General features: G+C 41.5%; 1 protein-coding gene across 1 annotated transcript in view; it reads left to right on the top strand.

Moving 5' to 3' along the window:
- The window catches only part of LOC124775325 (zinc finger protein ZIC 4-like), a gene marked incomplete at its 3' end in the record, with an annotated part of 254,631 nt that overhangs the window by 522 nt on the left and 234,209 nt on the right, over positions 1-19,900 (top strand). Inside the window, exon 2 of the mRNA XM_047250158.1 lies at positions 47-867. Coding sequence (XP_047106114.1) covers positions 47-867 — 821 coding nt within the window. The remainder of the gene's footprint in view (positions 1-46; positions 868-19,900) is intronic.

The raw sequence follows: 19,900 nt of genomic DNA, 5'->3' as shown, positions 1-19,900 counted from the left end.
GCGGCGCGGGGGCGGCGGGGGGCGGCACCGCCGTGTCGGCCGCCGCGACGGCGGGCTACGCGGCGCGCGACTTCCTACTGCGGCGCGACCACCACTCGCAGGAGTTTTCCGCCTCCGGGGCCGGCGTCGCCGCGGCCTCCGGGGGCGGCGGCGAGTCCGGCGCGGGGGCGGCGGCGGTGCTGTTCCCGGCTGCGGCAGCGGCGGCCGCGCTGCACCACGAGGCGGCGGGCCACGTGCTGCCGCACGCGCACCACCACCAGCACCACCACCACGCGCTGGCGTCGCACCACGCGGCCGCCGCGCTCAACCACCAGATGCGGCTCGGCATGGACGTGTACGCGGCGCGCGCCGGCGTGGGCGTCGAGCACGGCCACCACGCCGCCTACCACCACGCGCACCACCCGCACCACCCACACGCGCACCACGGGCTGGCGCAGCACTCGTACCCGCACCACGTGGCGGCCGCGGCCATGCACCACCACCACCAGCAGCAGCAGGCGGCGGCCGCGGCGGCGCACCACGGCGCCTTCTTCCGCTTCCGCCAGCCCGTCAAGCAGGAGATGTCGTGCATGTGGGTCGAGCCCGAGCAGCCGCCGCCGCGCAAGACGTGCGCCAAGGCGTTCACGACCATGCACGAGATCGTGACGCACCTGACGGTGGAGCACGTGGGCGGGCCCGAGTGCACCACGCACGCCTGCTTCTGGCAGGGCTGCCCGCGCAACGGCCGCCCCTTCAAGGCCAAGTACAAGCTCGTCAACCACATCCGCGTGCACACGGGCGAGAAGCCCTTCCCCTGCCCCTTCCCCGGCTGTGGGAAGGTGTTCGCGCGCTCCGAGAACCTCAAGATCCACAAGAGGACGCACACCGGTGAGTCCCGGCTCAGCGCTGCGCCTGTCACTGTACATCTTGTGTGCTATGCCAGCAGTAACCGGCCCCGGATTTATTTCGTGCTATAAAACCAGACGTGTTTGCAGAAGAAATTGCGATTCTGTGTTCCGCCTGCTTACGTTTATGTAAACGGTTTTTGGGTTATCACTGCCCGTCAGCAACTGATAAATGCCGACGCGTTGCGGTGTAGAACAGCACCAACGTCACTGAAGATGCCGCAAACTCGTCCTGATTCAGTCGTAGATAGATAATCTTCGCAGGCTTCATTACTGTTGGTACTAAGTGAGGATTGACAAACCGACAACATTAAGGTTCTTTTTATGTATTTTTGTCGCCCAGATTATTTCCTTCCATTCGCACCGTCATCAGTATGCCTGTATTCGATTCAAATCTTAATTACTAGTTGGTCAATGAACGTCCTAAAAAGCCTAATCAAGTATTACTAAAATTTTAATAAACTGAGTATCGCTAACGACGGCATGAATTTCCTGAAACATGTTTGGACGGAAAAGGTAATGTAAGAATAATGTTTTTTTCCCACCAACCGCAAAGCTTAATAGGCTATTGTCGCGTTTCTCTGTCATAGGACGTTTACGATTTGGTGTGTAACCTACCATTATCAGGACGTACACTGGAATAACTCCATCCTTTTCCAATGCGAATTTTTTAAGCCCAATCGTAACTTGTTACCAGCATCAGCCGATATACTCAAATGTATGTAACCAGTCAGTTTATTTGACGATTCCACGAACGGTTTGTGTCACTAAATCCGCATCGTCAGGTCCACTACTTTACAAAGGTTACAAAAAAAATTTATTTTGTATCTACGATTTTGTGGGGTACATTTTGCGCGTTCTTTCAAGGGCAGACTATGTGCACATATTACTAACTTAGCTGTAAACTGTCTTGTTCTTTGTACCGTGTCGTGTGAGAAACTTTTTGAACAAGATATTTACTTTAATGCTGTGTGAGTACCTAAAGTCTTCACCTACTTTTCTCAATCCATTTGAGTCCACAGAGTTTACTCTCGTTAAAATCTATGTTATTATATTCATGTCCCGTCAGTATGTATTTTATCAGCAGTTATATAAAGGACTGGAAGAACGGAAGCACCTCTGCCATATTAGTTAACATTACCCGTATTTATTTTTTTGCGTTGAATGTGAAAAATAAAAACACGAAACAAAAAACGGAAACTTAAGCTGCAAAAATAAAACCTATTTATTATATAAAATTACCTACTGCGCCAGCTAAGTTTTTTCATGCGTAGCACAACGTCTCAAGGATTTGTTCACGTTTTAGAGTACTGTGGGAATTCAAGAGTTTTCTTTTGAAAAAGCCTGTGTGCTGTTCTGTAAACTCCCATAGCATCAGAAAATGTAAATCATTTCTCAAAATGCGTTGTGATACAAATGAAAAAAAGTAACTGCTGTAGTTTATTATTTACATCACTAGTGACACAGTTGCGAACTTTCCAGTAACATTGTGTATGACCTATGAAACTAGGTTACAACTCGTTCATCGTCTTTATATAAAATCAGGAACATATACGTTGCGTGTCACCGAATTATGGAAATTAAAATGCGAGACATGTCTATCCGTTTTGTTCCGGTGCCCTACCCTGCCCATTCTCCAGATCGGTGAAGTAAAACGGCCAGATAAAGGAGGTTGTCGTAGACGACCAGATAGAGAAATTTCGACGTCTGTTGCTGCGTCGAAAGTTAGTTTTGTACAGAAGCTGAGATATGGAAACTTAATGAGACACGATCGATGGTATCTGAGGCGCGTATCTTGGAATCTATGAGGGCAGTACATGGGATAAATTACGAGCTGCCTGTTCCCACTCATCACTGACAAGTATTAACTTATTCTGCTGAAGCAGGTGCACAAGGAGGTCTGTGGCAGAGCGCCACTGCGGCCATAAAACACTCTCAGAATAAATTACTCTGATGTAGGCCTATTTGTCATTTCTACTAGCATACGAGTATCCTTTTAATTGCTTTGCTTAAAATGACGGCCGCTTGACAGAAAACTGATTGGGTTGTTCATATATTATTCTTACGTGACAGAATTCCACGCAATTCGTGGATTACTTCAGGAAATTGCTTAACCGCCGGCACATCAAATTAATCGCAAGTTTAGGGCTGGTAGTAAATTAATTGGAAAGCTACCCCACATTCTCGAGGGAAATCAAAATGTCCTTTTCGATTGCATCACCACTTTGAGTCAACTTCTACTTGATAAAAAATATATATTTGTTATATTTCTAAACGACACTGGTGTGGTCCATCAACAGATATAGTTTCGCTCTGTCACTTGCGCAATTCTCGTTCTTAGAGAGTTATTTTAATCGTTGGTGACACATTTATGAATAGGCGGAATTTGGGAAATGTAACTATGTCTGTTTAAAAGCGTTTTCCAACTAAAAATACCCAGCATATTCACGTTGATATAAATACCGTGCCTTTTTCTCGACAATGACTGACAGAATAATAATTTTACTAACAAGGAAAATAAATTTCCCATATGTAGCTAATTTCTTCTGTATTTGGTGCAGTTTACATAGAGAGGTACAGAAATTATTACGGTCTTAGATAATTACGATGAATTTCAAAATCGTAAAATTCTGCATCTGACAGTAACTGGCCCGTAGACTCGAAGCGTCTGTTCACACTCTAAACGTAATGTTATTGTGCCTAACCTTTCGTATATTGATATTCCAAAATTTACCTTGCGGGCAAATTTCAGACAAAGCACTCACTGTACGGTATACATTTATTTGTATTCATATCGTACGTTTTTTTTTTTTTTTTTTTACTATCTACGCTAAGAACATTAGATGAGTTGCTCGGATAGATCATGAATTGCATTAGGGAGAAAAGAAATCTAAATAAATCTTTACTAAAAAAAGGAATCTACTGATATAAAATTCTGAGGCATCTACGAATTATCAGTTTATCAGAAGTGAAGAGATTTGATTGCATCATACCAGTCTTGTGACTGAAGACCACAACAACAACAACAATAATAAAAGAAAAAGTCTGCAAAATTATACAAACGACACATACCGTAATTTGTACAGATTTTTTGTGTATGCAAATCTCCGAATGAACAGAAAATAAATTGGTTCACACTTTGAACATTCGCGTAAAATTGAAGAAACATTTATTATTGTGCTACAATATTTCTTTTTGTTTTGTTTAGGGTAGTGAATAGGGGAAGGTGTACAGGTGAAACAGTCAGTATTGTGGTTCACTTTACTAGTAGTACCGAGAACATTGTTGGCAATAAATGTTAATCTTGAGTCATTAGCAAAACTTTATTTTTTTATTATTCTGGTTGTAATAATTCTTTCCTTAGGGAAGCACGGATGTATGAGCTACATACTGTATGTATTAGGCTGTATTCCTGTTACGACACAGAACGAGTTTTCATATTTATGAGTGAATTTAAAGGCATCGGATAGTTGAAAATGAAATTATGTATTTTCTTTTCTATGTGCTGCACACAGCTTTTCTTGTTGCTGTAGGTGAGAATGACATTCCTGTATTTCCTTTGCTGCGTGTTGCACCGGGGTATTCTTGTTGCTGTTTGTCAGTTTATTCCGGTACCACTGTCGTGCATCATGAGCTGTGTGTGTATTACAGAAATTCATGAATTATTTAGGCAAGTCCTTAATTCACTCAGAGACATTGCCTGCGCATGGGCATGCCGCCCGTGTCGGTAATTTGCAGAGTTTGTTGCTCCTGACCGTGTATTCAGATAACGAGACGACTTCCGTCCGTTTCCACGGCGAAGCTCGTTGCAGCAGCGGATGTTTGCAATTTGCGTTGAACAGACGCGGCAGCGAAAATTGCGGATGCGACTTCCCTCGCCCTTGATAGGAATATTTTGACATTTATTAGCTTCGTAGTCCGCCATCCCTTGTCCTTGTTCGTGTATTGTTCCACGGAATGCCGCAAATTTTAAGAGGCCCGTCCAAGATGCTTAAATATACATGTTTAAACGCGTTTCTGTAATGGAATTACGTCCTGTTTCATCCTGTTAAGTTACAGCTTGGCTGAAACCGTAATTTACACGATAATTTATCGACATCTCCGTTTACACGAATGTTGCACCTTTTTCAGTTATCGTAAACAGCTGTCACGCTCTTAGGTTTTATCTATAGGCCCTTGCTGATATTTTGATGTAATACTCGTGTAAACAGATGTAAAATGTCAGTATTCATCCACGTGAGGAAAAAACCTTCTGTAATGAATAATTCTAGAGTATAGGCATTATGGATAGTATCATGTACATTTGTCAAACATTTCTACGGCAGATATTTGTGGTATTGTGAAGAAATAGCGAAAGTATATTTAGGTGAGTAAAAGCATTTAATTTTTGACACTGAGCTAAAGTATGTGTTCCTTTATGGAGAGCATAATGAGAGCTAATTATCAGCGCATGTAATACTGATCGATATTGATCATCTTGAGTTGTTACTACGTTGAATTGCACAAGTAACGTCGTTTCCATACAAATGTTTCACAGGAGATACGCTACGGAGTCTATCGAGGTACATTCATTGCAACAGCTGGCAGTACTTCTGTCGATATAAGTAGTCACTGTAATTATTCTATAATAATTGTTGAGTTACTAATGTGTTCCCGATGTATTATGTATTCGTCAGGGAACAAAGCTACTCAGTTGTTGATTAACGATTATTTTTTCCAAGAATTAAAAAAGCCAACAGTTCGGGTAATATTGCTGTTGACTTTTACAGAACCACAATTTGTAAATTTTTGTTAAAGATCACCTTGATATTTGCTGAAAATTAATCTGGAAAATTACGAGTATAGTTTGCTATTTGTCACTAACTAAGAAAACACAGTTGATTGTGTGATCGTCTGGTGCACGTCCCCATTTATAAGTAAAATGTTTCGTCGATATACAGGTCATACCCGCCCATCCCTTTAAATTACAATCAGAGTGCTTTGTTTGTCATTTATAATAATAATCACCCAGTCATGGATGTTTCAAGACAATATGGGGAAGAGGGTGGCATATTTTCAACAGTTTTGTAGGAACAGAAATGCGCATATTCGTTGCGTGGTTATTTTGTAGCGAGCGAGTACACTACAAGAAAGACTGGTTTCGTTCGACAGCTTGTAGCCCCTATCTCTGAGCCTGTCTGCCGCACTCAGGAATGCATTACATCCTCCTTGCACAGACAGTTTGGTCGTTAGCATAATGTTATCTCGAGGAAAGCGTCTTCTAAGATTAGAATAACTCTTTTTTTTTAGATTGACACGCTACAAAAGTCGTATTCCCTGAGATAACGCAATGTTAAAACAGCGATTATTGACACACCTGTACAGAACTGAACAAGGCTTGTCTTCGATTGTTCGTGCGTTTAGCATAAAATGTTTGTCATTACCTGGAAGAAACAGCAAACGTGTTGATACGGAAACGGGAACTGAACATTATTAGACTCAAACAGTCCACGACACGTTCATGCTTGAAGGAACTGCTTCAACAATGTTAACTTTCAGTGTATGGGGATGAGTAACATTTGATTCACGAAATGTTTAAAAAGCATTACAGAGTCTTATTTCGAATACCGCAGAAGCGTTATGTTTAATAATTAAAAAGAAAATTTATACAATGCATTATGTTGCTGTACCACCGGCCTAGTTCATAAGCGTGTCACAAAATAGCTTCACCCAGCTCATCTCGTGACGCTTCTAGTTAAGCACTCAAAGCAAAAGACAAAGATTCTTTGAGAACTGGGAGTTTTAGTACTCACACTGATTAGTTTGTAGTTAAACTTATATAAAATCTTAAGTTAGACGTCCTTCTCAACTGCAACTGCAATCGAACTTTACTTTCAAATTGACAGGTGAGAAACTACCCCTTGGGAGTAATGACTGCAACAATCAGCGAAAGGTCAGTGTTTCTGGGGTAATTTTAATGTTAAATGATATGGTGTAACATCTAAATAATTTATAACTTGTACCGACGTTTTTTACCGACATTTCAATTACTGTGAAACACATTCTTAATCCATCATAAGACTTCTTTCATTATACGTTTCTGTGTTCACAGACCGCATTCTTTCACATTTTCGCTTCATGCTCTTAGCCGAACATTCTAATATTTCATCAGATGGTTACGACATTTCTCCTGCTAGACACACAATGTACGAAAGAATCGTACTGATTGCCAACAGCAGCAATTGTGATTCTAGCTTCATTTGTTCTGTACACGATTAAAGCTCAGAGGCTGTCTTCAAATCTACTTTTGCTCTAAAATATTTCCTTTTTGTACGTGAGTAGTTGCGTTTTCACGTTATCATTTTCACTGTTATCGGCACAAATATCAGGATAGTGCGGTAGGACAGCTTTCATACTCTTTTTGTTCACGTTTCATCTTTTACAGCAAGGTATAATACGGTAGATTTAACAAAATAAAATTTTTACCAACGAAGAATTTCTGTAGTCCCTATTCCAAGATTATTTAGATGGGTAGATCACATAACTAATGAGGAGGTATTGAATAGAATTGGGGAGAAGAGGAGTTTGTGGCACAACTTGACAAGAAGAAGGGACCGGTTGGTAGGACGTGTTCTGAGGCATCAAGGGATCACAAATTTAGCATTGGAGGGCAGTGTGGAGGGTAAAAATCGTAGAGGGAGACCAAGAGATGAATACACTGAGCAGATTCAGAAGGACATAGGTTGCAGTAAGTACTGGGAGATGAAGAAGCTTGCACAGGATAGGGTAGCATGGAGAGCTGCATCAAACCAGTCTCAGGACTGAAGACCACAACAACAACTGTTCCATGTGTTAGTTTTGCCTATTTCCTCCTCAGCTTCATAAATGTCTATGATATCCATCACCCTCCCTGTTCTCTTATTTGGTTACTCTTCTTGTTCTTGTACGTGGATGAGTCATGCGTTCACATACAATTTATCACAACTGTAGATCAGAAGTGGCAGCCCACATTAGTTATAGACTCTCCGTCTCAGAAGCATATGTCAATTAATTTTTAATAAGGTGATCATTCCCCCAAACGAAATCTACTGTTGCGCTTCTGTTTATTTCTTTCAGTATCCATCAATATGTACTTTTTAGTCGCTTTAATTACATGACCACATCATTAACAGTCGCCAGTGCCTCCCTTACAGGGCGATGGTTGGATATAATTCATTTCTAAATATACTCTCACACTTTCTCTATCAAATTCTTCAATTCTTCAACTTCTCCTCATCTAAAGGAACGAAGACGTCGTACACAAATTAGGAATAAGATCTGTGAATGCACATTCATTTTTCATACTAGTTCATTGGTTGTAAAACCTCTTCCAACACAGCAGACTGCAGAAAATTGTGTTAGTGAAACATCGTCATTACCTACAAATCCTTTATTCGACTGAATATGTGAAGTCGGTTATGTCACTGAGTGTGTCTCACTGAGAACTGGCTGTAGAATTCAGTGTAGATTCACTTAACTAAAAGTATTGTCGAAAGCCGATGATAATACGATTTCCAGGGATAGTCAATAGCACGCCAGAAAGTGTGTACCTCGCCTTTTGTGAGGATCGTGTGGCAGTGTTTCTAGATAAGGACAGGATTCCAGGTTCTCTAACAAGTTAAAAATATTTGAGATTGACGCTCTTAGAGAAGCCAGATGTAGTTTTCTCTTTCCTTGTGTGGAGTTAAATACTGGCGTTAAATCACTCCAATTTGTTTGGGCTGCTGCTAACGGTCGCGTGGCGAGAAGATGTTTATCGTCAACGAAAAATTATCATCGCCACCACTGCGTTGGCACAGAGAAGGTTCCGCGATGCTGCGGTTTCCGTTTGGGATGCTATTGCGGCATTGGCTGCCCAATGTATTTTAGTGTTTGCTAGGCTGAGAACGTAGCCGGCGCGTGGGCTTGTAGGTGGTAATTTTTACTGGGCCCAGTAAGCGAGTGGAGTAGGAAAGTAAATTGACAATATTGGTGCGATCCACTGTACAGCGGCTTGCGAAGTATGTTTCTTCCTAGACGTTTGTTTATACATCGCGCGTCACAACAGATCCAGGCGCTACGGAGCCGCCCATAGCGGAGCCGAGTTATGTGCACACCGACGTATTCTATATTCGAAAAATGAATGTGAAATTGTATGGCAAAGGGTACTTCTAATTGTAAATGGGTTCTTCCCGCTCCATTCACGGCCAGAGTGTAAAGAATGGCTACGGAGTGTTTGTCTGCGAACTGTTGTGTACGTCAAGTAACCTATGTGATTTCTAAGGGATAGATACGTGGACGGCTACAGAATATTCATTGTTGCCGCCAAGAAGGACGGTTCTGGAATTTTTACAGCCAGCTTGTCGCGAGATGTGCGGCGTCTGTCCACTAGCTGGGAATTTTCAACACTTTGTTAAGCTCTCGACTTTCAGACAAGACTGACCGTCATACCGCCCTTCATTTTGTGCGCACGATGTCTCCTCTCAGTCCTACCTCATATGCATTCCATTCTTCAGTTACTCTAAAACTGATTCTGTATCCTGTTTACAGCTTCAAAATATTTTTCTGGAGAATGCGGACTGCGTTTCTGACTCGATACAACTATTTAGACTCTTATTTGTTGTTGTGGCTTTCATTCCAAAGACTGGTTTGACGAAGCTCCTCTATAACTACTGGAATTACATCTTTCTGACTCTGATTACTGTATTCATCTCTTTGACTCCCCCTACGATTTTTACCACCCACACTTCCCTACAATACTAAACTGGTGATCTCTTCATGTCTCAGAATGTGTTCTACCAACCGATCACTTTTTTGTTCAAGTTGTGTCACAAATTCCTTGTCTCCCCACCTCTATTCAGTACCTCCTCGTTAGTGACGTGATCGACCCATCTACTCTCCAGCATTCTTTTGTAGCATCACCTTTCGAAAGCTTCTTTTCACTTTGTATCTAAACTGTTTATCGTCCATGTTTCACTTTCATACATGCCTATACTCCAGACAAATAACACAGAAAAGACTTCCTGACACTTAAATCTATTCTCGATGTTTACCATATTTCTCTTTTTCTTAAATGCTTTTCTTGCCATTGCCAGACTACATTGTAATACCCTCCCTACTTCGGCCATCATTAGTTATTTTGCTGCCCAAATAGTAAAACTCATCTACTAGTTTTAGTATCTCTGTGTAGCATCACCTGATGTAATTCCACTACATTGCTTTTGTTGATGTTGATCTTATATCCTCCTTTCAAGACACTGTCCATTCCTTTCAACTGCCCTCCCAAGCCCTCTGCTGCCTCTACTGCCTCTAACAGAATTACAGTGTCATCGCCAAACCTCAAAAGTTTTTATTTCTTCTACCTGAACTTTAATTCCTACTCAAAATTTTTCTTAGGTTTCCTTTGCTGCTTGTTTAATGTACATATTAAATAACATGGATGATATGCTTCAACCCTTTCGCACTCCCTTCTTCAACCACTGCATTCCTTCCATGCCTCTCAACTCTTACAACTGCGGTCTGGTCTCTGTGCAAGTTTTAAATATCGTATCGCTCCCTATGTATACCCCTGCTACCTTCAGAATTTCAAAGAGTATATTCCATCAACCCTGTCTAAAACTTTACTGAATCTATAACTGAAAGCTATATAAATGAAGGTTTGCTTTTCCTTAATTTGTTTTCTAAGATAAGTCATAGGGTCAGTACTGTCTGGCGTGTTCCTTCACCCAAAGTGATCTTCGCCGAGGTCTGCTTCTACCAGTGTCTCCATTCTTCTGTGAAGAATTCGTGTTAGCTTCTTGCAACCATGTCTTATTAAACTGATTGTTCGGTAATTTTCACACCTGTCAGCAACTGCTCTTATTACACTGTGAAATATCTTTCACTAGTACATCGTCAAATATTTTGCGAAACGTCTTTCATAAAAGATCTTTGAGAAGGTTGTTTTACTGTGCAGTACGGACCTAAATGCAAAATAGTTTCGAATGTTAAGCTATGATGTCAACCTTCTAACAGCAGAAGAAATATCACAATTTATAACGACGTGAGTTTGAAGTTTTAATGTAACATCGTACAACGCACTTCAAACAAATTAAAATTAATTGTTTGGTGAAAACTTCGATTCGTAATGCAGAGATTTGTGGATTTGAACGTCTTTCTTTTTCCCTCCGCAAGAAATCTGTCTCCTGTCGTAATCACGGTAATCACGATTATTCAGTGAGGAATTGAAACATGGCATTCAGCGAAGCGTTCCGTGCATAAAATTTAAGCGCTCACAAGGAAGCGTGTGGGAAGCTTAAGGGACTTGCTAACGTATTGATTCGCTACAACTCTTGTGCACATATGCTTATGGGTGAGCTAATCACATTCTCTACAGTTCTTCCAGATACATATACGTTACTTTAAATAAAATTAAGTAAGGAGAGAAAAGTAACAACTCTCAGTCATCTACTGAGCACTGATATTCAACAGACAAAAGCAGATTATTGAACTTTTTCGTAAATTTGCGCTTTGTTACTGTCAGTGCACAATAGGAACAAAGGTGTACGGCGGGAAAGTTTCGTTTTCTGGGTAAACTATCATTGCGTATATTTGTCACGATTCTAGTAAGCTGAGCTAGAGTTTTTCCAACGGTGTTTTAGAAGGTCGCAGTCATGAACTAACTGTAGTTTATGTGTGGGCCACTTTCCAGTACCCTAGCTATGTCTGGTCAAGTCAATTAATGTACACTATACAATAAATAATACTGGACTTCGTCTTCTGTTGACAACAGTTTCTCTTTTAAATTGCAGTGTATTTAATGGTCGGTACTGCGAATCCAAGATCTTACGGCTAAATACTATTTCCTTAAAAAATATGTCTCCCTTAGAAAGACGGTGTTGGAGAAATACGGTAAAGAGTACGCATTTAGTATTTAATCTCTCATATGTAGTAGTTGAGATGACTAAAACAAACATTTATTATACCAAACTATTGCTGGTCTATTTAGGAACAACATATATCAGTTACAGTTGCCAATCCTTTAGCACGAACCTTAATTGTGAATATATTATATAAGATTCTTTACGTTGATGTGGATTTACGTTTATTGTGTCTCAAATATTACTGCAATTTATGTATGTGAGCAACTTGATAACACATGTCGTCAGATCGAGATTAACGTCCGTTTTTGGCTTATAGATCACGCAGTCGCAACCATTTGTCGGATTGGTACATGACCGCAAAAATTTCGGACAAAATATGCAGTTTGAAGTTATTTTTCTATCGAGCCTCTTTACCATTTCTGCATTCTTTCAAGAATAAACGAACTTATCGTAAACGCTGGAACAATATCTACGGGGTAGTCAGAATTCTTTCTTTTTAATCATTTTTACGCAGATTGGACAAAATATTCTGTGCAGATTATCGCTCTCGGCGGGTTTTTAGGGTTAAATAATAGCACAGATGGATTGCTAACATACCAGGTAATAACTAGAACATCATGGTATATCTCGGTTAATACAAAAAAAAAGATTAGTAAGAGAATTACATTCCCTTCCAGGGTGAGTATGTTTTGGGAACAGACATTTTCTGTAAGAACACTGTCTCTAAATTCTTGTAGTTGCATACCTTACGTCTTGACCCACTTTAAAGGACGGTATTGTACACCAGGCTGATGACTTGCCAGTGTGAAGTGATAACATCGGCAAAGTCTTAAAACGTTAGGTTTGTGTTGCAGCTTTATTGGATTCCAAAGACCGCCGAATTTTACTGACTGAATCAGTCCTGATTTTATTTTGTTCCTTGAATAGATTTGCGACGCTACCTGAAGGGGCAAGAAATACACCATGGGCTGCAAAGAGATTCTGGAAGGCACAGAGAATGTGAAGAAAGATCGGTGCATAAGGGACATTGTAATTTTATCACATCACCATGTTTCTTCATTAAATTCGGAAAATATGCCCCAAAAAAACCTTATTGTCAACTATTGATGGGTTAGACGAAGTACTGCGTCATCAGAGACTCACGTAACTTGCCTGCTGACACTCTGTTTTTATCTTCAAAATTATTTTCGGATACTGGTCGTATCCCTAAGGTTAACACGTTTCTTTTACATCATTTATTGAATTACGTTAGTGCCATAGTTAGGAAGTTTTCATTAGCAAAACATTAAAAAGTCGTAATTGGCAGCTGGTATCGCCTAAATTTTGCTAGACATATTCAGTGGTCTGCTCTCATTGGCGACGTGGCTATTACATTCAGATAACAAGCTTGGAGCCGACAGGAATGGGAGAGGAAGGCAGCCATCATTTTTTCAAAGGAACCATCCCGGCATTCGCCTTGAGTTGAAGACGCAGCAAAGCCGGACTAGATTTGAACCACCGACCTCCCGAATTCGAATCTCTTGCCTTAACTCGCTTGGTAGTTTGCAAAGAGAATATATTGCGTCTCGTGTCCTTTGGGTAGTTTTACGTTTATTGTATAGGGGAAGTCTTGATAGTAAATATTTGCCTTGGAAGCAATTACTAACAAATTGTAAATTCGTATGCGTGTTACTAGCCTGCCTAGCGCTGCTATTTTCGGTCAAAAACTTAAGCTGCTTCTGTTTGCTCTTACAGTAAGTAATGCTCCAGGAGACTGAAGAACATTATAGCACGACCCAAGGTGGAACAACGGCTGATGAAGGAACTACCCACATCGTGTTGGCTTGGTGCAACACTGTTATGAGTTTGCGGAAAAAGCAGAGGATTTCTACTACGTCTCCTTCTGCTGTCCGAACAGCTGCTACAACGTGTGATCAATATGGGCTGTCTTTTGCCGACACCTACTACTGCGCTGCTGTGCCTAAAAGACCGCCTATTATATTCATTTGTAATTGAAATGCAGGACTCCTTTTAATGCATATTTTCGAAGTATTTGTGTTGTTAGCTGTATGAGTGCTTACTCAGAAGCCAACTAAGGGGTATTTTGTTTTAAATTGTATTTCATTCTCAGTTCGTTCAGTTGGTATCAAGACCAGTTTTCACTTCCTATTGTAGTAAGTCGTTAAATGTTTAAAATGAAAGAAAAATGGGACTGTAAAATACTAGGAAACCGATTTACAAAAACAAACTAACTTCTGAACACAGCCGCGTGTTTCAGAATAAAATTCAGTCGCCAGTTGCACAGGCATTTTAATTTCGCTTTACGGGTGTCAACAAAATAATTTCTTACTTCTAGAAGCCTACAAAATTGCGATGTTATACATCATTAGACATTGATCATGTAAAGTACAAGAAATGTATTACAGAAAACTACTTGGTACTGGTTTATTCTGAAATTTATACAACAGTTGCTTTAAAATGAAGACATATGAATAAAGTAACAACAGTATGTACTTGAATGCGTTAGTAACTCGTCTGGCCTGGAAAGGCGCTCACGATGCAACCTATCTGCAGGCTGCAGTTAACTAGGTGATAGTTTAAAGGCAGAAAAAATATCGTTTACAAGATGAAGACACTGTTTCCAAAAGGCAGTAAGTCTAGGTCGTGTAAAAAAATAGTAGTGTTCCAAAGTCTTATGTGAGGCTAAGATGCGGCATCTTAATGCTGTTACACTGCCTGAATTTATATTCAGTGTCGTTTCTTCCTGGGAAAAATCTTCATCGCATAGTTCGCCACGCACGCTAGTAACTTCAGAGTGCAACATAGCAAGGAGACGTAGGCGGGATGGAGACGTCTACGAAAGTTAGTATTGTATAACGTAGTTGCCAGAGTTCAATAACATTGCTTGACATGCGAATAAATGTTGGCAGAGCCCCCACCCCCCCACCCCCGCCCCCCGTCGAAGTCGAATCTTTTATCCCCACGCAGTCTGTACAGTTAATAAATTACGACATCTTCTGATGCGCGTACAGAGAGATTCCGTGGGACAACGGCACGTAATATCGTAGCAGAATTATACGCAGGGCTCTCGGCTGAGCAGGGAGAAAGTCTTTCATTAGGCAAATTGCGCGCCGGAGTTGCCGGCAGTCGCCTGTTGCGCAGGTAGAGAGGGGGGCCGTTATGCAAAATGTGTAATCATAACACTGTGCGCCGCAGAGCTTACTGCCGAGATCTCGTTTAGCTGTTCCGCGGCACAGGCGCGGGCGGCTCTCGTGCCGTGAATCACGAGCTGGCTGCTGGCAGGACGCGGAAGTGTCGCCGAGCACGGGCAAGTGTAAATCCATTTTTATCGCCGCGTCCTCTGCGAGCTCCGCCCCTAGACTGCGGAGCGAGGCTGTGTTTGGACTGCTACAACCCCTCCCCACTCCCCAAACAACTCCAAACGTGCCAGATGCTTTAGCGCAGTGCAAACAGAGAAAAGAGTTGAGTTTACGCGCCGTCTTTTACTCACGGTGCGACATACTTTATAAACTATTCTAAATGGATGCCTCCGCTTTGCCAGATATTTGTAACGCGCGCGCGTACGCTTCGCAGCTGGAATTATTCCAGTTTCTAAAATGAGTGAAATAATGCTGCTCTTTCGCTTAAATTTTTTCCCCGACCCCACCACTCCGCTCGCACTTACCGCTTCTTCTTTTCATATTTTTCGGAATTATTGCCCGTCAGCGTTCGGCTGTCTCCGCCACCTGGAGAAACCAGTCGCATCGTATAATTACAATGCAAATGCGTCACGTGCCGGCTGCACGTACCTCGAGTCATTTGACAGTCTTGGAAATAAAGGTAATTTAACGCGGCTTTCCTGTACGAGTACGAATGCTGGCGCCACCGGCTGGAACGTTAACGTATGGCAGCCCTGAGTGCCTCGTTCCTATTGGTCTACAAGGATTAGGCCGCAATAACCGGGAGAACTATTACAGGAGGCATACTTCATTATGACAGTTCCCATCGCGAGCATCGCGTATCGGCGACACCCTCCCAGATCTCCGCGGCTGCTTTAAATGAGATTCCTCCGCAGCGGTAGTTAATGGCTCCATTCGTTACGACAGCGGAAGTACACAGTTTTGCGTGTTGAACGCTCGGCTCGATAGATAATTGCCGGAGAGAAAAATATGAACTTGCTCGTACTCAAGAGACATTATGTTAAAGGTCTCTCTATCCCTTACTGAATCTACTGCATCTTTAATTCTGAATTTACGATTCCGTCACCATCTGTCCATTGGTGGCTAAACGGATGTCGGATAACAGATCCTAACGCTCAGAGTTCTACCCCCGTAGGGCCAACCATTATCTTTTTTTACTTATTGCGATAGGAAATGTTTTTGTGCATGTGAAAAACTGTAGGATCCTCCGCAAAAACTGAGAGGGGGGAACTAGTAGACTGTGGATGACGGCTTCTTATGTCTAACAAGTGGTATGTTTCTCCCACGCCTAAGTCGTGGAATAGCACTTCAAAATGGTTCAAATGGCTCTGAGCACTATGGGACTCAACTTCTGAGGTCATTAGTCCCCTAGAACTTAGAACTAGTTAAACCTACTTAACCTAAGAACATCGCACACATCCATGCCCGAGGCAGGATTCGAACCTGCGACCGTAGCGGTCGCGCGGTTCCAGACTGCAGCGCCTAGAACCGCACAGCCATTTCGGCCGGCAATAGCACTTCACAACGATACCACCAAACGGCGTACTTGTGCCGTACAGTAAGTGGATAATCCGAGAACAACAGCAATCAAAAAGCGCAGGTAATTTTTTTAACTGCGACTCAGGTCTTAAAATATCACATGCAGTACTGTACAGGTGAAAAAAAAAAAAAAAAGAGACGAGGTGTTGGATAATCGTTAAGGAAAAGTATGTTCTTGACAATGATATTAAAACCCTTTAAAAGTACCAGTGTGATTTAGCATCAGACTTCGCTACGAAAAGTACGCCTGTGACAAGATATGCCAGGGCAAGGGCGTCATTACGATGACAGCTACATAATTCATTCAGCTGCTGAAAAATTTATATTAATAATGTATGTCTTAAACAGGTGTGTTCCACTGCATCTTTTTATTTTATTATTAATTACATCTCATAAAAATTTATTAGTAATCGAACTGTAATAGTGGACATTTCGTTTTCCCAAATAATTGTTATATTGCGTGATACAGTTCGGTATAATGGGATTTATTTATGGCTGGGGGAAAGACAGTGTTGAGAAATGTAGCTTGCCAATTTTCTGTTTATTTCGTTTCTCATTATTTGAAACTTCCGAAATCACTTATATGGAAAGTTCTGGCTGAGAAATGTGCTGTTTGTTACATGTTCTGATCTTTTGGAAAGCATTTCTTCTTTTTTATTATTTCTTCTAATATAATGAGCCCAACGGAAAATGAGGACTGTGTAGTTATCATCATTATTTTAAAAAATACTTTTGTTAAATTTAAATGATATTCCTGTTCATTTTAATTCATGACTTCAACGTATGAATATCTCCACAGCCCTGTGCTAAGACATTTAGCTTAGTATCCTAAAAGTCTGATAGAAAACTTAATTGCATTTGAATATAAACGGCTTAATAACTCCGTCCAGCCAATCTAATTCATTTTTTTGTAACCTTCCATTGCCCCATCACTTTCGTAATACGAAGACGGTAGTTACTTTCACAGTGTCGTGATCAATAATTCTCACTCTCGTTTCCAAAGAGACGAATCTGCTTCCGTAACAACTTTAAATGAAGCAGACAGTAGCCACTAAAGAAATGAGTATCTTGTGACACACATGGAGCAAACTTTGCGACCTTATGTCGTTTCGGCAACTTTACTATCACCATATCTTGCGCTTATAAAATATGTAGCAGAAAATATATTTTTCCTTTCTGTTGTTTGGTACTAGTTCTCATTTTGCTGCTTCATTTGAGAAACCCTGTCTTATCTTACGTAAAGTTTTTTTAGTTCGGTCAGTGACTTCGTCAAATCTCTTGACAGCACGTAGAGAAAACTGCGTCAACTTATGCCCGTAGTAACTCCGCGAGGTATTCGATTTTGTCACCTCAACTGTTACACAGTCTTCCGGAATTGTGGTTGTCTAAATTTACCAATAGGGTTTCGCGAGGTCTACGTTGCCTTTATTTCCAAGATTCCCATTTTAAGATCCGCGAGCATTTCTTTACCGTTTCAGATGGAGTATACCGACTTGTCTATATACATCTACATCTGATTGTTCCGAAATTCACAACTCAGTGCCTCGCAGCACGTGAGAAAATAACGAGCACTTAAATCTTCCCGTGAGAGCTGTGATTCCTCTTATTTTATTATAATTATCATTCATCCCTATGTAACAGGGCGCCAATAAAATATTTTCACACTCTATGAGGAGAAAGTTGGTGATTTCAGTTTCATGAGAATATCCTGACGCAGCGAGAAACATCTTTATTTTAATGATTTTCACTCTACTTGGCGTATATATCCGTGGTTATGATACTATCCCCTATTTCGCGATAATCCAAAACAAGTTGCCCTTTGAACTTTATCAATGTCCTCCGTCAGTCCTATCAGATGCGGATCACACACCTCACAGCAGTACTCCAGAAGAGGACGGACAAGCGTGGTGTAAGCACTTTCTTAAGTAGGCCTGTTGCATTTTCTCGGTATGCTGCCACAAATCGCAGTCTTTGGTTTGCTTTCCCCACAACATTATCTATGTGACCGCTCCAGTTTAAGTCATTAAACCCTAAGTATTTCGTTGCATTTACAGCCCTTAGAATTGTGTGATTTATCATTTAACTGAAATTTTGCGGATACCTTTTTGTACTCACGTGGATGACTTCACACTTCCCATTATTTAGCTCTTTTCTCATCATACAAATATCTTGTCTAAATCATTTTGCAATTCGTTTTGATCATATGATGACTTTACTGAACGGTAAATGATAACTTCATCTGCAAACAGTCGAAGACAGCTGTTTACATTGTCTCCTACATCGTTTATGTATACCAGGAACAGCAGCGAGCCTATAACACTTCGTTGGGGAAAGCCAGATGTTACTTCCGTTTTATTCGATGAGTTTCCGTCAAGTACTACGAACTGTGACCTTTCTGACAGGAAATGACGAATCTAGTCACACAAGTGAGACGATACTCCATAGGCAGTTTCCTGTGGAGATGAACTGCACTTTCCCAGAACACTTCTAAGAAATTATTAGCCTTCTCGAATACAGATTTTACTTGTACATCGCTATTTAGAAGGGCCTGTTACCTGTAAATATTCATCCACTCAGTTACTTATTTAGAGTATGGCTTACAGAATTATATTTTACGAGTGCATGCATTAAATTGATAAAGATTAAGTAGTGTGAAACGGTAGAAGCACGTATCTTCAAATGGTTCAAATGGCTCTGAGCACTATGCGACTTAACTTCTGAGGTCATCAGTCGCCTAGAACTTAGAACTAATTAAACCTAACTAACCCAAGGACATCACACACATCCATGCCCGAGGCAGGATTCGAACCTGGGACCGTAGCGGTCCCTCGGCTCCAGACAGCAGCGCCTAGAACCGAAGCACGTATCTGTGTGTGTGTGTGTGTGTGTGTGTGTGTGTGTGTGTGTAGAGGTAATAATGAAAGCCGGAGAACCGGCACTAGCTAAAAGAAGATGAGATATCCATTTTCTATCGTAGCTGGATTTCGAAAGACTCCATCCGGTTTGCTGCAGTGTTGCGTCTTTCCAGATACCCAAGAATTTACTTGTTGTTCATTGGTGCAACACGTTGTCCCATGTTTGATCCGATGTTCCGCAGTCGTATTGATCGTCATCACTCATTCCCCATTCATGTAGTGGTGCTTTGGTCGGGGCTCAGTCAGTTCTGACCCGGTTGAAGGAGCTCCAAATTTTTCTTGGTTGGTTCGCCCCCCACCCTCCTGGAGATGGCGAGTCGTGTATATTGTACCTATTTTCTTATGAAGATAGAAGGACGTCACTGATTTCTCCATTCTTCTCTCACAAGGGGACCGCGCCCACTCGTCGTCAAGGATTTCGTCCAAATGCTGCAGATTGCCCAGCGTTTAGGAAAAAACAGCATTTTTTCGCGGGTCGAGCTCGACATGAGCCACTTATGTTAGGGTCGTTTCAGGGCAGCGGT

The sequence above is a fragment of the Schistocerca piceifrons genome, chromosome 2 (genome assembly GCF_021461385.2).
Source record: "Schistocerca piceifrons isolate TAMUIC-IGC-003096 chromosome 2, iqSchPice1.1, whole genome shotgun sequence".
In the NCBI taxonomy this organism is placed as follows: domain Eukaryota; kingdom Metazoa; phylum Arthropoda; class Insecta; order Orthoptera; family Acrididae; genus Schistocerca; species Schistocerca piceifrons.
The sequence above is the reverse complement of the archived record's forward strand: the minus strand, read 5'-3'. Positions and strand labels throughout refer to the sequence as shown.